This window comes from Henckelia pumila, chromosome 2 (genome assembly GCF_033568475.1).
Source record: "Henckelia pumila isolate YLH828 chromosome 2, ASM3356847v2, whole genome shotgun sequence".
Classification (NCBI taxonomy): Eukaryota; Viridiplantae; Streptophyta; class Magnoliopsida; order Lamiales; family Gesneriaceae; genus Henckelia; species Henckelia pumila.
Window position 1 is genome coordinate 147,827,597 of NC_133121.1, and position 19,958 is coordinate 147,847,554.

General features: G+C 40.1%; 2 protein-coding genes across 11 annotated transcripts; both read right to left on the minus strand.

The window, feature by feature from the left end:
- Positions 1-6,456: 6,456 nt before the first annotated feature.
- LOC140882450 (uncharacterized) lies at positions 6,457-11,833 on the minus strand. 6 transcript variants are annotated; one of them, XR_012150212.1, is made up of 14 exons: positions 11,667-11,833; positions 11,489-11,559; positions 11,202-11,241; positions 11,036-11,085; positions 10,539-10,715; positions 10,265-10,418; positions 9,731-10,059; positions 9,515-9,655; positions 9,312-9,433; positions 9,106-9,200; positions 8,934-9,025; positions 8,481-8,611; positions 7,045-7,381; positions 6,457-6,946 (listed from the first exon to the last, which is right to left on the minus strand). XR_012150212.1 is itself a non-coding variant. In XM_073288461.1 (14 exons), the coding sequence occupies exons 1-13, from the start codon at positions 11,707-11,709 to the stop codon at positions 7,300-7,302; spliced, it is 1,527 nt and encodes a 508-aa protein (XP_073144562.1). In that variant the 5' UTR covers positions 11,710-11,833; the 3' UTR covers positions 6,458-6,863; positions 7,284-7,299. The 6 variants fall into 6 exon arrangements, 4 of the variants coding, with proteins under 4 accessions (XP_073144561.1, XP_073144564.1, XP_073144562.1 ...); XR_012150213.1 differs by having other exon boundaries at positions 6,457-6,863; positions 6,947-7,381; XM_073288461.1 differs by having other exon boundaries at positions 6,458-6,863; positions 7,284-7,381.
- Positions 11,834-13,601: 1,768 nt separating this feature from the next.
- On the minus strand, positions 13,602-19,694 carry LOC140880936 (uncharacterized). Of its 5 annotated transcripts, none has more exons than XM_073285829.1 (10): positions 19,526-19,694; positions 18,765-18,975; positions 18,081-18,677; positions 17,870-18,011; positions 17,191-17,258; positions 17,039-17,109; positions 15,523-15,626; positions 14,367-14,439; positions 14,023-14,203; positions 13,602-13,866 (listed from the first exon to the last, which is right to left on the minus strand). In XM_073285829.1, exons 2-10 carry the CDS (start codon positions 18,955-18,957, stop codon positions 13,781-13,783), a joined length of 1,515 nt encoding a protein of 504 aa, XP_073141930.1. In that variant the 5' UTR covers positions 18,958-18,975; positions 19,526-19,694; the 3' UTR covers positions 13,602-13,780. The 5 variants fall into 5 exon arrangements, with proteins under 5 accessions (XP_073141930.1, XP_073141932.1, XP_073141931.1 ...); XM_073285831.1 differs by adding an exon at positions 19,025-19,072 and having other exon boundaries at positions 17,870-18,677; positions 18,765-18,936; XM_073285830.1 differs by having other exon boundaries at positions 17,870-18,002; positions 19,526-19,693.
- Positions 19,695-19,958: the final 264 nt, after the last annotated feature.

Here is a 19,958-nt window from a genome sequence, read left to right on the forward strand (position 1 = left end):
GGTGAAAAAAGCCTTCTTTACCCGGGAAGAAAGGTTGATGAAATATTTGGAGATAGTTAAAGAGCTTGGGGCAAGTTTCATTACTTGGAGTGTAGAGCAGATACCTCGGGAGGAAAATGCGGAAGCAGATGCCTTGGCAAAAAAAAGCAGTAACTCTGTGGAGTGATGGGGACAGAGAATCTCTGGTACAAAGAGAGATAGTGGTTCCCATAGAAGTCCTGGATCCGGTCTCCCGAGAAGATACATAGATGACCCCGATGGTGAATATCTCACAATCGAGGATCTTCCAATAGACGAGGGACGAGCTCGGATGATACGGAGGCAGGCATCCCGATTTGCCCTCCTCGGCGGCATGTTGTATAGGCATTCCTATCAGGGACCTTTGCTCAGATGTCTGATGGAGGAAGAAATATAATATGTCCTAAGGAAAGTGCATGAAGGATGTTGTGAGAACCATGGAGGGTCTATGAGTCTAGCACGAAGGGTACTGCTGTCCGGATACTGGTGGCCCACTTTGCAGGCCGACGCATCAAAAATGGCCCGATCTTGTGAAGGGTGTCAGAGGTTTGGCAATTCACAGGACAGCCCAACAAGCAACTTTAAACCAGTATGGGCTTCTTGCCCATTTGATCAATAGGGGTTGGACATAGTGGGTCCTTTTCCACAAGCCCGGGCTCAAAAGAAATTTTTGCTGGTAGCATTGGATTACTTCTCCAAGTGGGTGGAGGCGGAACCTCTAGCAAGGATAACAGAGGGAGAGGTGATGAAATTCTTTTGGAAAAACATAGTATGTCGGTTTGGGCTCTCGATGAGGTTGATCTCGGATAATGGTAGACAATTTCAGGGGCAGAAGTTGGCAGATTGGTGTGCGGAGATGGGCATTAAATAGGCCTTTACTTCGGTGGCCTATCCCCAAAGTAACGGTCAAACTGAGGTAACCAACCGTACTATTGTTCGATATTTGCAGGTTCGGTTATATGGAATGGGGAAGGACTGGGTAGAAGAAATCCCAAGTGTATTGTGGGCCTATCGCATTACTCCTCATATCGCCACACAAGAGTCACCTTTTAGCCTGGTATATGGTTCTGGGGCCATTCTGCCAGTGGAGATTGGACAGCCCTCGGTTCGGGTTAGGGCTTATGAGGACACAGAGGAAGGAGCGCGGGCACAGGAGCTGGATCTAATAGAAGAGCGAAGGGAGAAAGCAACTCAAAGAATGGAGTTCTATCGAGCTCGAGTAATGAGGGCTTACAATCGAAAAATCAAGCCCCGGGAATTTCAAGAAGGAGAGTTCGTATTGAAGAAGGTTAATCCAGCGGGGGAAGTTGGGAAGTTAGATGCCCAATGGGAGGGACCTTACAAGCTCATAAGAAGGGTAGGTATCAACACTTGGTACCTAGAAGATAATCAGGGACGGATGCTCAAACGACCCTGGAATGCAGTACATCTGAAGAAATATTTTGCTTAATTGTTATAATTAATGTTTGTTAATAAAAGTATTTATTCATGAAAGTAAACTTCTCTTACAAAGCCCGGGAGGTTCCATGTCCCGACACCTATCTAAGCCTAAGGCACTCTAAGCCTTTGGCACTATATAAGCCCGGAAGGTTCCATGCCCCGGCACCTATCTAAGCTCAAGGCACTCTAAGCCCTTGGCACTATATAAGCCCGGGAGGTTCCATGCCCGGTCACCTATTTAAGTCCAAGGCATTCTAAGCCCTTGGCACTTTATAAGCCCGGGAGGTTCCAAGCCTCGGCAACTATCTAAGCCCAAGGCACTCTAAGCCTTTGGCACTATATAAGCCCGGGAGGTTCCATGGCCCGGCACCTATCTAAGCCCAAGGCATTCTAAGCCCTTGGCACTATGTAAGCCCGGGAGGTTCCATGCCCCAACACCTATCTGAGCCCAAGACATTCTAAGCCCTTGGCACTATATAAGCCCGGGAGGTTCCATGCCCCGGCACCTCTCCAAGCCCAAGGAATTCTAAGCCCTTGGCACTATATAAGCCCGGGAGGTTTTATGCCCCATCACCTCTCCAAGCCCAAGGGATTCTAAGCCCTTGGCACTATTAAGCCCGGGAGGTTCCACCCCCCGGCACCACTAAAGCCTAGGGGGTTCCATGCCCTGTTACTTATCAAAACCCAATGCATTCTAAGCCTTGATAACTATTATTTATTTATACTCGGGATTCAAAATATTGAGCAGTTGAAGAAGAATACAAACATCAAGAAATGAGTTTGCATTGAAGGGAAAATTACAAGGAGATGGGCTTCTATGGCCCGATTACGGATAGATCCTATACTACGGGGTCATTGGGAACATCCCCGTCCTTGGGGTTGGGGTCTTGATTGGATTGGAGGCTTCTGCTGCAGAGGGTCCTGCTGGGCCTGGGAAAGAATCAATGGCCTTGTCCAAATCTGGGAACTCCTTTTGCTCAGCAGACCAAAGCCCAGCTTCTTCAAATTGGTCGCGACATTTATAAAATCCGGTTCGGAAGAAAGCGTAGGATTTGTCCACCACAGCCTGTTGGAATTCCGCGGACGAAAGGAAAGAGGTCTTGAGTTCTTCTTCAGACTTTAAACGGGTTTCCAGGGCTGACACCGCCTTTTCAGCCTTATCCTTGGCCGCTGCCACCTCAGCCCGGGCTTCTGCAGCTTCGTGTTGGGCCGCCTCCAGTTGAGTAGTGACTGCCGTGAGGAGGTCTTGGATTCGACCCGCAGCAGCAGGAGATTGGGCGAGATCTACCTGAGCAGAGTGAAGAGCTTTATCAGCCGCGTCCAAGGAGGAACGAAGGCTCGACACCACCTGGTCATGAGTCTGCCTTGTCATTTCCAGCTCTTGCTCCAGCTTCTTGTTCAGCTCTACAGCAGTCCGGGATTTCTCCGCCTCTATGTGTGCTCGGTCTGTCTCGATCCGGCCAAACTGGGTGGCATCTTCATAGCTATCCACCAGCATATGCAGTCCCTGAAAACACAAGTGTTAGGAAGGAAAAGATGAATACTATTAAAGCAAGAGAAAGTAGACTTACAGATAGAATCCGGTTGATGCCCTCGAAGTACTTGACATTCGGACCCCAATGGTAGAGGTGGTTCTGCTCTGCATGGGTTAAGAGGTCCTTCAGTATCCGCACTCCTCTGCCAGAGGCCCCGGCTTGGAATATATTCTTCCTGGCACCAGGAGGGCTATAGCCCTGTGCAGCTTGGTAGAAGGGTGCCAGGGGTTGGAAAGAAGGAGAAAGGGGAGCCACCTCTTCTGGGTCACTTAGAATAACCATGTCAGGTTCCTCCACAGCTTTCCTTTTCCGGCTTAGGAGGGAGGAGGGATCAGCAGCAGGGGAGGCAGACTCATCAGCTGGTTCAGTCTCCAAGGAAGGGAGCACGGGGGTCGCGACAGAAGGCGATGGGGCGGAAAGCACGGGGACCGTTATCGAGGAAGGATTCTCTCGGGCCTGGGCCTCTCGGGCTCGAAATTCCTCAGCCAGTTGGAGGACTCACTTTCCTGGCTGCCTCCGCAGCCCGGGCTTCCTCCGCAGCCCGGGCTTCCTCTTTTTGTTGAGCAACCGCCTTTTCGGCTGCCCGTTTTTCAGTGAAGGTCTGCTTCATTAGTCGGGATTTCTTCTTTTTCTTTGGGGGGGGGGGGGGGGGGGGTTGGGGCTGGTTATTCTGTGAAAGAAATATAGAGAAATGTAACATGTTAGGAATATAAGATGATAGAAGATATATGAATAAAGAAAAATCAGTAAAGTATACCGGGATTTTAGCCCGGCTTCATACTCATCAATGATCCGATCCAATGGATCTACCACCCGGGCACCTAGCCCATGAGCAATCAAACTTTTTTCCTCCAAGAGGGGCGTAGAGGGAAATTTTTGGTTTTCCACCAACTCTTGAGATCGGAGGTAGGGTTCCTCAACCTTGAAATTTCTGGGGAGTTCAGGTTGGGGTGGAAGGGCTGTCAAAAATTGGGTGGGTTTGGTCCGGACAGAAGGTAGCTGAATGTAGAAAAATCTTTCTTTTCAGCCCTTACAAGATGAGGGGTATCGTCTAGAAAATGGGCGTTTTGTCGGGTATTCAAAGAGAAAGCCATCTCGCTAAATCGGCAAGAATAGTAGTAGTGAAAAACAAGAGGAGTGATGACCAAGTTATGTGTTTTGAAAAGAACATAGGTGGCGGCCATCATACGAAAAGCATTAGGATGGAACTGGTTTAGGGGTACCTGGTAAAAGTCGGCAATCTTATAGTAAAAAGGATAGACCGGGAAGCGAAGTCCATTCCTGAGTTGTTCCCTAAAGAAGGTGTAAAAACCCTCAGGAGGCTGGTCATCCTTACCCATCGGGCCTGGGATAATAATGGAGTAGGCGGGTGAAATGTTACCCATGGCCCGGAGTTCCTCTATGGCCTCTGGGCGAAGGGTGCTGGGGAAACCAGAGAACCAAGGACCCTCAGGATTTGGGCGAGGGACGTAGATAGAGGTTACAGCTTGTGAGGTCTTAGTTTTTCCTTTGCCCTTAGAAAGCCCAGTTGGAACTTCCTTAGGGCGGGAGGAAGAAGGTGCCGCCACCACTGCGGCGGAGGAAGAAACAGGGGGGTGGGAGAATCTGGGCATAAAGCATCGGATTTGATGCTTTGTGAACCCCGTGCATTGGCACCAGATGTGGATGAGGCATATTCAGACATGATAAAGTAAGAAAGGGGAAGAAACTTACACGAAGATGGCGAAAACACACGAAAAACAGAAGTACGTTGCTGAAAAGCGAATGTCGGGGAGGAGGAGTGAAGAGGGGAGAGCACAACTGTTGTGAAAGGAGAAAGTGGGGAGGGTAGGTGGTTATGGAATATATATAGGGTTGGGCGAAAAATCTAGGCCGTGGATTTAAAGACAATCGGATGGTGGGGGTGAGCCTGGGAAGATGAACCGGGCAGGGTAATGATGATACGGGCAGCTGAAAGGACAAGTAGCGTGCTCTGACAACTGCCCGTCACTTCAGCTTCTAGGGATGGCGTCGCCCATGACATCATCCTTAATGGTTTTGAATTTTGAAATTCAAATTTATGTCACTGAAGAAGTAGGAGTGCCATGACTATTGCTCGGGACGGCGAGCAGGGCTCTAGCCCGGCCATTTTAGGGCGGAGTGGTGATACCTCGGGAAGCCAGAGGCATCGAGGCTGTTACTCGGGATAGTGAGCAGGGCTCTAACCCGACTATTTTAGGGTGGAGTGGTGATACCCCGAAAAGCCAGAGGCATCGGGGCTCCATGAAAGTAATGATGTCAGGGTTGTGCCATGATAAAGGAATAAATCAGGCCTCAGCCTCAGGGGTCGGACCTGTAGCTCGGGATTAAAGATGTTCGGGGGATTGGTGAGATGGGGAAGACTAAATCTTCGTAATCTAGTCAATGCCTAACTTTCAGGGGCACTACCTCCACATTGCCACAACTCCGATTATTTTGGCTGGATCGTGCAGGAGGGGTAGACGTGGATAGCCCCTGACCCACGACTCAGATCGTGGCCACTATCCTGAAATTGAGGAGTGATTCTCTCGCTCCAAAGCTTATAAATACCGGGACACAGGTATTAAAGAGATATGTTCATTTAAATCCCAAAAGCACTATACTCATTTTTCATTTAAGCCCACTCTATTTATAAGTCTGACTTAAGCATCGGAGTGACCCCGCCGAAAAATTTTCCAGCGCCCCACTAACATGATTTTGCTGCATTTCCCTTGTGTGCAGATCGGGAAAGTCTATGCTACCCCAAGGGCACTGCCCTTGGGGTGGCGTGGCAATCCGTGATTGGTTAAAATCAGTGGGCCCTACGTGGAACCCACTGATTTTAACCAATCATACTCTACCACGTCACCCCAAGGGCAGTGCCCTTGGGTAGCATAGACTTTCCCGTGCAGATCATCTTTTACCCGGGAAGAAAATATCACTCACCAGCCTTACCAACCCGGATAGCTCGACAGGCCCATCTTGCTACCCTGATAGCCCGGACATCCGGTTTAGCAAAACATCATCACCGCTTAAAAAATATTTTTTTCTAACTACTTGTACACATGCTAGCCTAGAATCACACGAAAAGTTAAATTTGCTTTTTAACTTGTAGTTTTGATATTTTCATTCCGGACTTATAGTCGTTTCCTTCGTCCATTTTTTCACTTTGAGATCATAAAAATTATCGCGAAAATTAATGATTAATTACGAGGGTTTCACCGTTCTATTTATGTACTATGACACAACGATATATAAAAGTATAAAGATCTACTTTCAAAATTTGTGTATCAATATCATGTAAAATGTGATACCGCAAAAGTCAAAATCTTATGATCTATGATTCTATTCTCAAAAACATCACATAGACTTCAAGAAATAGTTGGATCGCACAACATTTTCATTGTGATTTGGTAAAAGATCTAAATCTAGCATTCTCATTCCAAATCTACAAAATATCTTTAAAATAAAAAATATATATTTATTTCTCCAAAAGATTATTGAGGTCTCCGACCATCTACAAAACATACACCCAATTTGTAATTTGCTTTTCAGAACTTGCTTCTGAGTAGCTTGCAAAAGAAAATGAGGAATGCAGGAAGGACTCTCTTACTATCATTTTCAGCTAAATTATGTGTAACAACGCCAATCTAGAAGTTTGTAACGTTATTTGCTTATGCTCATCTTGGCCTAATTTGTTGAGTTGATAAATCGCTTGAGGAAAAATTCCTCCATCAGTTGTAGCAAGTTCCCTTTTTTGTACCTCATCGAGCTTAACTATCAGCCCACAAGATTTTCCCGGCCTGGAAGGTTTTGAATTTGTTAAGCTTTTTCTCTGTACACTAAAAACTTCTAGCTTCACTTTCTTCTTTCCTGCAAGTGGAATGATACATTTTGTAGATTGCAAGACTGTAACATATCACAGAACAATTATCTCCCTCCTACTTCTTCTATACCTGTTCAAACAATACAGCGTCTGGTTCCAGATTAGATAATCTTTTGTCCTATGCAGTGTGTCACAATCTAACATAAGGATCAATATTTGCAATCTTACAGTATGTACACATGATTCAAGAGGGGGCGGATCACCTGCCAACTAAATGTTTGTTCGAATTCTGTAAGTCATTTTTCTAGGAGTTCTACTCAGGTAAAAAAATTATAAAAAAATCACAATCAGGTCAGAATCAGACGTAAAGAAAAACAAGTCAAATGGTCCCGTCACATGTTTTAAGTACCCATATTCAATATGAAGGATTTTGTAAGAAATAGTATTGTTGCATCTGTCAACTTTACCATGTCATTTACTCAGCTAAGCATGCCATTCTTGAACCTGTGAATAATATGAACATAAAATGACCACTGTGTCTTCCCGCATCCCCTGCACCTCCTTCCTGTTTCAGAAAACAACATAAATCTGTGAGTGTATTTTCAGAACAAGGACTATTCACTGTAACTGATAATTCCAAACGAAAATGTTTTAAATTTTTCAAGAGTTGAGTCATGCTTTTACACAACCATTTCTGTCCAATTGCGGTAAAATGGAAAGAATGAAGTTTTGGCAAACAAAATCTCTCTGGTTAAAAGAATGTTACACTTATGCTGTTATCCATACAATTGTTTCAAGAAAGTTTGCATTTTACATCATGTTTCAATCTTTAGCATAGAGGTCGATTTGTGGGTTGTCTTGGCTAAACTGTAGCACATTCAAGATTATACGGTTTTGGCACTTTAATCCAGAGAAATCTTGCCTTGAAACGAAAGGTGAGCAGTGAGCCTGGTTAAATTCATTACTCCCGTGAAAGGATTACAAAACCAAATATAAGAATGTTGGAGAACACGGAAGCTAGGCCTACAATACGTTGGTGCACTCTTTTTCCTTGCACATTCAAGATTATACGGAATCTTGCCTGTAAACCTTTTCACTCTATGCTTCATAGATATAAAGGGCCTACAAGACATGCACCAAGGCTCAAGGTTCTTCGAGGCTCTGCCTTTGCACCTCAGACACAAGGTAAGGCGAAGTCCTTCAATGAAGCCAACGCCATAACCATAAAGCCCGAGTATTGGTGCGATTTTTTAAAGGCTGAAAGCCACTTTTGAGCACTTCATTGTAAAGATAGAAAATCCACGATGAAATGCAAGATACTGAATATCCATTTTCCTTATATGATATTCCTATTTATTAAGTTCCTTAATAATTTATTAAGTACATATTGCATTATATGCAATAAAATATTATTCTAATTTTCATTTAGCATATCATTTTACTAATGATTTACTTCAATAAAGCACAACTCACTTTGTGCCTAGACTCATCCATACTTGGGAGCCTTGGTAGTGTGTATATTAGTAACAGTTGCTTTGCAAGACCCTAGAAAGTGATGGATCCCTTTAAACACATAAGCAATATTTTTGTGAATAATACTACCCCAATGAAAACCATTAGAATACTATCTAGCAATAAAAATGCAACTCATAAGCAAATCATACCATGGAGGGTGCAGGCGAATAACATTGCCAACTTCTAGATTGACATTGCTACACATCTTTGAACTGAAAATGATAGTCAAAGTCCTTTCCGTGTTCCTCGTTTTCATTTGCAAGCTGTTCAAAAGCGAGTCCTGAAAAACAGAACAACAATACTTTATTTTTAAACCAACATAAAGTAACATTAACTGAAGGTTATCATATGCTGATGCAAGTGATGCGATCACGCTCATCACATATGGCTTATCATGTGTCAGATTCCAATCCCAACAACAGAGACAAGGAAATCTTGGAAATTTTCCAGTTTCTTGTGATCTTCTCAGCATGTTTTCTGTCACCGAAGTCCACATGAATCAAGGATCTCTTTTTCGACAATCACAATATTTCTACCAAATGCAAACGACTGCAAAAAGTAGAGTGTTTATCTAGTCCAGATTAATTTAATAATAAGCGCACCTCGCCATGTCCAATTGAAGTGCAGGTACAGACCGTCAACTTTGCCTCCAGAGACCTCGACAAAATCCTAACAGAAATGCACGATCTTTCATCTGAAATGAAAAACTTAGAACATCGATTTTCTGTCGTGTTGGATAACTGGATATTTCAAGATTTGTATTTACGGATTTACCCAAAGAATTGGTTCCTGCATTTGAGATCTTTAATGGTGCCAATTCTCTCTCCTCAATCTGAACTACTCGCTGCAACCTTTTGAATAATCCGTCGCTAAAGAAAAATCAATTCACAGTATGAAAACTCAGATGGGTTAGATTCATAAATGACATTGCATCATCAAAACAATGTGATGTGGCTGCAAGTATCAGTTCCATAACCTACTATAATGGACCAGGTAAAGCTAAGGGTAGCCGCGCATCATTAACTGACACAGTTCCAAAGGCTTCATGAAATTGATCTGCCATAGTTCTCAGGATAATTGAATTCGTATTTTGATGAGTCTCCTGAATCAACGAGTTTAGCAGTAAGACAAGTTAACACCTCCGGTCAATTTTTAAGAACAGAATTACTAAAAGGCTATTCACCAAAAATGCCTCATCATCGCTGGAAGGTCCACTGTCCAGAGCCTCAGGTAGGTCGTCAACATCTAAGAATTCTTCACCCACTGGAGATGTATGCTTATCTAAAACTATATGCTCGCCTCCTATTCCTTTTCTCTCAATACCCTGCGTAATATACCAAATTAATTAAATTAGAAAAGATAGTAAAGAAGAGGAGAAATAAGAAGGGAGGAATCCAACCATTTCCGAACTTCCAAGCATCAGAACACTCCTCTCATGGAATTTAATTAGAGACTGTGCCATTGAATTCTCTTTAAAATCATGCTGTCCGGACAGTTCAAATGGTGCTATGTGGTTTTCTGGTAGTTCAACTTTTTCTCCAACAACCAGTCGATTCTCAACCATAACTTTGTCCATGTCTTTATGAACTGCAGCACTAACTTCGTTGGGTAATGCAATTTTTTCCAGTGGTGGCCATCTGTTTCCATCACCACCAAGCAAAGACAAATCCTCTTTACATGGCTGGAAATGGAAAGAAAATTTCCGCTTGCTTTTGGCCTTGCCACCACCTAAGATGTTTGACAAGTATTAATATCATCAATATCAATTAAATCTCACAAAACTCTATCTCGGTACAAAAAATTACTGACATTGAAGTGGTCAAACAGTGACAAGAAAAAGTGAGACATAAATTGCTATTGGTACAAGAATTGTCAAAATAGTGAATAAAGGTTTTTGTTCTCCCCTGTTATTTTGAAAAAACAAGCAGCATACCTTTACATGATTTGTATGCTTTTTGAGCGACACCATGAGATGACGTGCCAGAATTTTCATGTAAGCAAATCAATGCTTTCACTTCCATACTTGCCTCAGACCATGTGCTACTCTCATCCTCTTTTGCACTTTTGAGGGTAGGAAGATTAATTTTCTGGAATTTTGAAACCCCAGAGTTAATAGAACAAAACCACATGCATTGACAGTGCAGATAAAGATTATACTGCAAAGAAACAGCAAGAAAAAATGGGACTAAAGTCTCTTGCTGGCACACCTCATTATCAGATATAGTTTCTTCATCGGACTGTAAGATCGAAGCCACTGTTGATAAGAAGATGGGTCCTTCATTATAGTGATTGGAAGAGTTTATTCTTGGAGACTGCATACAATCATCATCCTCATCGAAGCATGGATTTTCAACTTCATCGTCAGCACAGAGACCCATTTTTCTCTGCTAACAACAACAAACTTCCGAGATAAGCCACAAATATTAAACATCATCAAATTTTAATTGCGATCTTGTTTAGCACATCCTCTTTGCCGCACCTGACATTGTGACAGTAACAGAAATTCAAAAGAGAGATCATCAAGTAATTACTGAACCAAAAAACACTATCGCATTGCTCATAAATGATACTTATCATGTTCTAACTATAGCGAGAAAACTTTAGTGCATTCCTATTTTCAAATGTTCAGATCAAGTCAAAACATGACTTTAAGTCAGTTGACTAATCAAGTGCTTAATAGCATCTTCAAACATTGAATCATTACCTCATGAGATGAAATGTGCTTGTCACTAGTTGGATGCATTTCGTGGTAATCTGCAGATAAGCATGGAGACAAAGTTATTTGACAACGTTCACAGTTGTGCATATAAAACGTTTAAACACAATTCAAATATATATATATATAAGGTGAGTATAATCGAAACAAAAACCTTTGAGCATCTCAAGTTGTGAGACGACTCGCATCCCCCCCTGCCATCATACATGTTAACATAAAAATCATAGTTAACCAAACGATTAAAGAAAAACCACCATGTTGTCATTTCAGGGATAATGGTCTGCACTAATAAAGTTTGCAACACCATACTTGGGTAATTTCTTATAATTACAAACTAAAACTAATCGGTAATCTTGAATGTCTTTGTATATCAACTTTTCCACCTATCATAAAATGCATGGGAATACTACCACAAGACATTTTAATTGGCTAACCATTCACCTCGTAGTTATTTGGTGCATCACTCAATGAAACTGCACGTTCTTTCCACGAATCCTCCGGACCTTCTTCCTCTTTGAGTACATAATCGTCCATATGAAATGTGATGACATTTGAATAGTAATAATCAATTAAAATAAAACAGAGAAAAATGCTAACACGATTTAAGCGAGCTAATTACCAGAGATACTCTGATCTGAATCTCGATTTTCGCGGGCATACATTCGGAACTCAAAATGAGAATACACTCTTGTAGGGGCAAAATGCTACCAAAAAAAAATCACACGAATTCTGTATGTTAAGAAGTGAATTACGGTGTTCCTCCTCCACATTCGAGCTGACTCTGGAAGCGAGACTACTGAAACAGTGAGTTTTCAGAAGGTAAGCGTGTGAAACCACTCGTGTGCACTAACATCTTGGGCCAGTGGAAACATGGAGGCCCAATATCCATATCTGAATAACATTATGGGCTCCCTTTTGTCCTTTCTGGGCTTACTAATATACATTTTCTATAGAGCGAGTTTTGGCGACACAAGTTTTCAGGGATGGCAATCGGATCGCGTGCGAAAGATTATAATAAAGTTTATAGGGAAGGTTTATGTCTAATATGTAGATCCGTCAATTTGAATTAGGTTCATTAGATTGGACATTTTCGCCATATAATTTAAGTGGATTAAGTTAAAATTTTTTCAACCCAACTAAAGAAGGGCCAACCCGCGGCTTGTCTGGAGAAAAAAAAAATTAAATTTTATTTTATTTTATTGTGATATATGTATTTTTTAATAAAATTTTTGAAATTTTTTTGTATTAAATAATTTCTATCAAATTTACACTTAGTGAAATAAATAATTAGAAATTTTATTAATATGTTCTATTAATATTTATTTATAAAATAAAATTTATAATTAATTATAATGATTTTTTTTTATTTTTTTATTTTTATTTATAGTAAGTCAACCCGTGGGCCGGTCTGCCTAACCCGTAACCCAATTTGTTTTGGATTGGGTTAAGAATTTTCAGTCCGTCGGGATAATGGGCCGGCCCGCCCTCAACCGGTCAAACGGTGGATTTTTTGTGTGCCGGCTCACCCGCCATGGGTTTAAAAGCTCTACTTATCTGGCATAAATAAATGTTTTCAAATTTTGGATTAGACTTTGGGTTTGAAATTCAATTATAACAAATTTTTCTCCTCACGCAAAAATTATAGTAATTATCTTTACAATTTTATAATGCACGAACCTATTAAAAAAACTGAATTTGATCCAAAATATGGAGTGACAATATTGTCATTCCTTCTTTCATTCATAATTCAATATCAGAAGGGCAGAACAAGAATTTCTCCAAGCCCAACTCCCCTGCTTTCCATTTTCTCCCCCATGTCTTCTTTATTCCTCAACTCCTTTCACGTGTGCAATCCATTATGTTTTGGGAGGCAAAATAGAAAAACACGTGAAATATTATATTATATAATCATATATATTTTTTAAGCACGCGCAAACGTGTGCACGGTTACTAGTTATAAGAATGTATGAGTTATCGTGCAGCATAATCAAAATTTTAAATTATTTACCATGAAACTAAAATTTTTATTTCAATATGAAAGTTTTTAACTAAATCGGCATTCATCAGCCCGGTATATCGTAATAGGCGTTTCAATTTGAGCACCAGTTTCCTTTTTTCTTTTTTTTTTTCTTCCTGTTAATGATGTTTTAGATATTTGTTTTATTTTACTTATAGAAAATGGTAGGAAAGTTGAGATAATGTCAGAGAAATACGAAATTGATACAACAGCCATCATACGAAAGTTGAGATAATGTTTCATTTTCCATTGGAATTCAGATTGCCATTCCGACAAACTCAATTTCCTCAACGAATCTTTTAGATGATAGTTCATGATATGTTAAATGGAGCTATTAACCAATTGTATGTCCAGTGATCATCATTGAGAGGTTATGCTTATTTGATGAACTCATTTACAAATATACGCAGAAATTCAGGGGGGCAAAAAAAAAATCAAGTGACCAATAAAAAAAGGTTTTAAAAAAAACGAACTCATTTATGAATATGATTAAAAAAAATTCAACAAAAAAATGACAACATAGAATCAGTCCTGTCAAAACAGAAGCTAGGGTGGCTGCAAGCTCGCCTCAAGTCCGATCGAGCTTAGCAATGGGAAAAAAATATGTGCAGACTTCTTTACAACAATAAAACCAGTGTGTGTACCAGAAGTAAGAAATCTCTCACAAAAACTAGCCAACTCAATTTGGATGGCCAGCAACGGCGTTCTAATAAAGCTCACATCTCAGAAACTGACCACATATACGCTTCCATCTCTGTAGCTCGTTTTTCATTCGTCCTTTTAAACATTTCTTTCTCATATCCTACACAACAGAAGAGGCAAAAGACAATATAAACTTCCATTCGTTTTCATATATAGTCAACGCAAATTAGATGTAATGTGCTTTCTTCCATATTCTCATTTATTAAAAATTCTAGACATGACGCCTGGATAAGCGAAACGGTAGCAAAGAGCTCACCATTACTGCGGTCTACACCATCCCAGTGTCTCCCTGGTTTGATTCCATACCGGTTTGGAGCAGCTTCGACTCTTCTCTTTATCCAGCTGTGACTCGGGATTTCCTGGGGAATTATAAATCCAGATTCTTTCATCCTCTCACTCCCGCCAAGGTCTGGAAGAACTGGCAGAGAGTCCTTATTCTGTAAGAGCAAATCAATTCAGGTGAGCCAAGAACCAGTTGGGCTGATATCATTGTAGTTCAGAGAATATAAGTACCCATTGGATTTCGATTTGCATAAATGGATATCAAGTGTGCTGAATAATTATTTTGCGAAAACAAAGTATAAATGATATACAACCTACCTTCACCAAATGTGCCATGGGATCACCCCATCTAACTCTTTCCTTCAGCATTCTGTCAAGATCAGGGTCGTCCCTAGAGAAAAGTCAAACCAAAAAATTACTATAGCACATTATGCCTTCCTATTTCAGTAGAAGAATAGCTACAAAGCACGGACTCAAAAAGATGATGAAATTGATAATTTTATTTATATTATATTCGTTATGTTATATCAATCACTTTAAATAATTATTCAAGTGCTTGTACTCACTAATTCTAATCGTTAATTACATAAAATAACACTACGTCCATCCCACGAATGAGATACTAGTTAGAAGAACAGCTACAAAGCACCGAATCAACAAGATGATGGAATTAATATATCAGGAAGAGCTGTGATCTAAAAAAAAATGGAGTTATTTGGGTGGGAATCCAAATGAAAACGAAATTGATTTTCAATTGGTCAGTTCTAACTTTTTTGATTGGTCAAGAATATCATCAGACAGAACTCTAAGAATGTACTCTGGCAATAGAAAGAAGGATAAACATGGATATACCGTCAAGCCTTCTTCCTCTCCCCCTCTTAGACACCATATGGCCTTCCACTTTCACTAAACCCATGGTTCTATTACAGATGGTCTGTTGGTTAGGACTGAACTGTGATCTTTTCGAGAACTCGGTGAACATTTATAGAGTTACTAATCAAGTGATCGACCGCATCATAATCAAACAATCATAGCATTTCCAATTGTTAACATGCAAGTAAATTCACACTGTTTGCGTGCTTCAAGCATCCGTGCACTGAAAATAAACTTAATCACAACTGAGGACAAAACAAATTATAATGGCCTAATATGTTTCTCGTATTTTACAGGAAGAAAGTGAGGTGCCACGCGAGACCTACCAAATGAGTTGCTGGACATTCAAGACATTATGAGAAACCAGCTTCAACCACATTATTGATGATCAAGACATTCCAATAATGCAAGAACATTAGCCCTTCGTGTTTCTATATCTCATTTCAACGTGATTTGCAGAATGTATGAAGACTAAAATACGTCAAATAGTACATGAAATGTGAAAGTGTTCCATTCCAAATTTTGTAAATTTATACTAAATTCACTGGCATATTACTTCTAAATTACATTCCAACAGACTCCTCTTGATCATTTCTATTACCTGCTCCGTGCAAATGGTTTATCCTTCTCTAAATTGAATTCCTCAAGTTTAGATTCAGCTTCCCGCTTTTGAGCCAATCCTTTACCCCATTCCAGCTTTATTTCCTGAAGGTAAATCATTGGTCATCGCTTGAAAAAAAATGTCATTAAATGTGAGACATCTAAATGCAAGGCATAAGATACATATATATATCTGCAGAGTTGATTCAAGCCACAGAATGGATATTACTGAGACTGACGCACTATTATCAGGAAATAATAATTATGATAAAGAAAAACATGAAAGAAATACACGAACAAGTACTATAAGGCCTTCGGTCTCAAACTGACGAACAAACATGCAGAAACAATTTGGTTAGCCAAGTTGTGATTTAAAATATCCATTCGTTTCTAAGCGAAGCACCTATTGCAACGATAATTTTTTTCCTAGAATCACATACAATATTTTTACTATTAATATTACAACTTCAATAAACAAATTATATTATTCATTAGCCTAGTACACCAATGAATTAATAGAACATAATAAAAAAAGGTGCAAAGACAAGCCCTCCAACATCGCGTAAACAAACCAAGATAACTAAACTAAACCCCAAATCCCATGACAAAATCTATAAATCTCACCAAGGCTACAAACCATATGTACAGTACTACAGTCATAAACTAAACATGCCAACTCATAAACACTCTCATCGCCTATTACTTCATAGACCTCCATATACTTATATCCTTGTTCATCACCTAAAAGGTGTTAACATAGAGCGAGCCAATAAGAACTCAGTAAAATACCCACTATTCAAGCAGCTGGTCATGTAATGATGTTGAATGACCGAATCGCATGCTCAACATGACAATAGCGCATGCTCAACATGACAATAGCATACGCATAAACATATAATGCTTGTGAGTCACACAAAAACACATACTGACGCATTTAGAGTTCAAATGACCTTACACAAGCTCATATTTCACTGCTTCTTGGGAAAATTCAAATCAAGGCGTATGTAGGACTTTTGGGCAATCTACCAACTGCCAGCTTCAGGTGCATTTCAGGATGAATTTGGAGAATCAGAAAACAGGAAGAGGAATGAAATAAATTAAGCAACAGCACTGGTGCAGATTTCTTGATTATCCACCAGTAACTAATTGCCCGAACTTAAAACAAAATGAACACGAGAAGCTTATTTGACTCATGGTCCATTAAGCGTGGAATGTGGATGCACTTAATATCCTGAAGAATTACATGTCGGCTAGCCAAAGCAGGTGGTAAATGACAGTCAAGTATGGTAAAACAGGAGAATGCTCATCAAATTGATATTTTAGCAGACTGGCCATTGAATATTCATTTAACATTTAAATAATTTCCTGCACAATCCTCTTAGTAATGATGACGTACAAAACGAGAACGAAAATAGTAAAAGGGATGGGAAGGAAGATATTACATGAAAAAGTAAGCCATGTTCATGAAAAGTTATTCTAGTATCTTGGAGTGCATAAAAGATAAACAGAAGTGGCACCTTAGGCTTCTCTTCTTTCTTCCGTTTATCCTTCTGAGATTTTAAATACTCCTCCTTTGACATGCGTTCGCCTGCAACAGCAAGGAGATAGCATATCACGTCTTTTCCTGCTGAAAAAATGGCATATGACCAAAGAAAATACTTTTTCTCACCTGTTAATTTGTTTCGGTATACAGCTTCAGCATTTCGGCCGCTTACAGAAGGATCCATTTCTTTGAATCTACAGAAACATGAGTTTTGGACTTAGGTTGAGCATCTGAGAAAGCATAGGAAATAAGCTACAAAATAAAGCTTTATAAAACGGGATGTAGTTATGCATAGATCAATCCACACCATGTCAACCTAATATGGTCCCCAAAGGAGACTCATCATCGAACACACATAACAAAGTAAATAATCACGGGGGGGATTAATATGGAAACCTGAAGTTCTCTCTCTCTGTGATACAAGTATTTTTTTAGGTGGTCAAAACTCCTGCAGAGTGCTTTCTCTACATCCTCCATCTATCCATAAACTTGGCTATATCATAAAATGGAGCAAATACCATCATCGAATCAAGACAAAGCCCATGTTGCTATCCCCAACTTCTATTCTAACATAACATCATTTCTTAAACCATGTCCTGAGACTTAAATATGAATATTTGCTTGAAGCGCTACCAACTCTGCCAACCCAATACATATTTCAATGTAGTTGAAAGTCAAGTAAGTTCAATATCATTTTTCAGGGGAGTCAAAATCAGACCAAAAAAATATTCCATGGGGAAATGAAGGGTGTTAGTGAATTAGAGAGAAAATCTCGAACACAAATTAATGAAAACATAATTGTTACCTTAACAAATCTTCCTTTTTCTTTCTATCAATTTCTTCTTTGATATCTACACCGGAGACTAAACCAGTCTTTGCACGATCAATCAAAAGAGGTGATTCTTTTCGTCTCTTTCTTGGGGGAGAAAGATCAGAAACTGAGGAAGCTAAATTTACAGTGTCACCAGCCGTTTTGAATATTGACTTAGTAGAAATATGCATGAAATCTGTTTTACCATTCTTGACCTTTCTTGGAGGTGAAAGATCTATCGCTGAAGAAGCATGGGAGTCGTCTTGATATCCAGAGCCACGAGGAGCACGACGAGGAGGAGAAATGTCTGAATCCATGTACCCAGTGTACGAAGACTTTCTTCTAGGCTCAGGAGATGACTTAAACTTATCCCTTTGCCTACGAGGAGGGGACAAGTCTGAAATTTCTTTATTGGGATCTGAAGCTTCATTATAGGGCTCAGGTGAAGGTGAGTCATAACGGGCTCTCTGGCCACTCGAGAAATGCGTTTTTTTGGCTTCCGGAGAAGCACTACGGAAATGCTTGCGTGGTTGCCGCGGTGGAGATAAATCAACATCTGATACACCGGCAGGCTCTTGATTAGGTTGTGGTGATGGAGTGTCATTTCGAGTCCCTCTTTTGGGACGAGGATAAATATCAGAATTCTGGTTTTCTATCTCCGAATTTTTAGAATTCTGAGATACAGAAACCCAACCACTTCCATCGTCAGAAATGGCCCCAAAAGGGCGCCTGGATCTGAGTTGCTCAAGTCGTTTCATACGCTTAACTTCAATATCTTCATCAACCTGAGGCTTCTCTTCATCTGTAACAGGTTTGTTTATAGTTAGCGACATAAGTGAGCCAAAAATTGGGATCATATGCTGAAAAAAAGATGTATATATGTAGTTACCTGCTGAATCTTCTTCTTCATTAAGTTTGACTGGCCTTTGCCAGGTGGGATCTTCATCCACAATACGAACACCTTCAGCAACAGGTTTACCCTTTTTTATCTTCTTCTTCTTTTTCTTTTCCGCATCATCGTTGCTTGTGTATTTCTTAAGGTAGTCTTTAAGTGATGTCGACTTAGAAGACATATCAACCATACTCACAAGAAGTTTCAGCTTTATCAAGAAAAAGTAAAGTAATATGATTTAGTTCATCAAGAAATACCTGTGTATCCCGGGGATGGGGTGTGGACTTCAATAAGAAAATTAAACCCTAAAACCCAACAAGCAAATGAATGCATGAACATTGGGACACCATTTCTCTGATTTAACAAACAAGTATAGTCACAACTCAAATGATGCAATAACACAAATACACTCCAAACAGAAAATTAAAATTGAGCTACTTTACTTTCAGCTCCAGAAACAAACGAAAAAAATTACAGAGATCTTGCATGACATAACAGAACAGCCCGTTCATATATTCGGCTTTTAAACAAGGCAAATAAGGTATGACCAAATTCATGATAACAAATACTGAAGTAAACACCTTGGAGTAAAATCACCGGGAAATTTAGAAGGCAAAGCGCAAGTGAAAGACGAATGAAAATTTCATCGAGTTTCCGCAACAGATCATAATTGACTAAGAAAAATACAAATTGATTTTTTTTTCTTTTTCCATTTTCTTTGAGAAGCAATACAGATTGAATTTAAGAACAACAAATACCTGAACGGAAAGTGGCTTCTAGCAGAGCAGGCAGGTAACAGAAAACCCTAGAAGAAAATCTTGGAGCACCATAGGTGAGCCGTGAGCATCTCAAACTCAAAGGAGAAAAAATTTCGTGGTGTCCCTCGTGTGCGTGCAAGCACCAACAGTCGGGTTTAGAACTTTGGCTAGGGTCGGGATCGGGTCATACCGTGATACCGCACACCGGCTGAAAATTTCGGTATACCTACCAAATTTCCGTATGGCAGTACGGCATCGATATGATATCGTGTATATCGATTTTTTTAAATTGTTTTTTTTAAAAAAATGTTGGAATACGCGGTATCATATCGATACAGTGTATATCGACTTTTTTTTGGGTATATACGATTTTTTCGATATGAATAGGTTGTATGACGGCATTTCGGTATTTTTTCCCAACCCTAAATAAGAT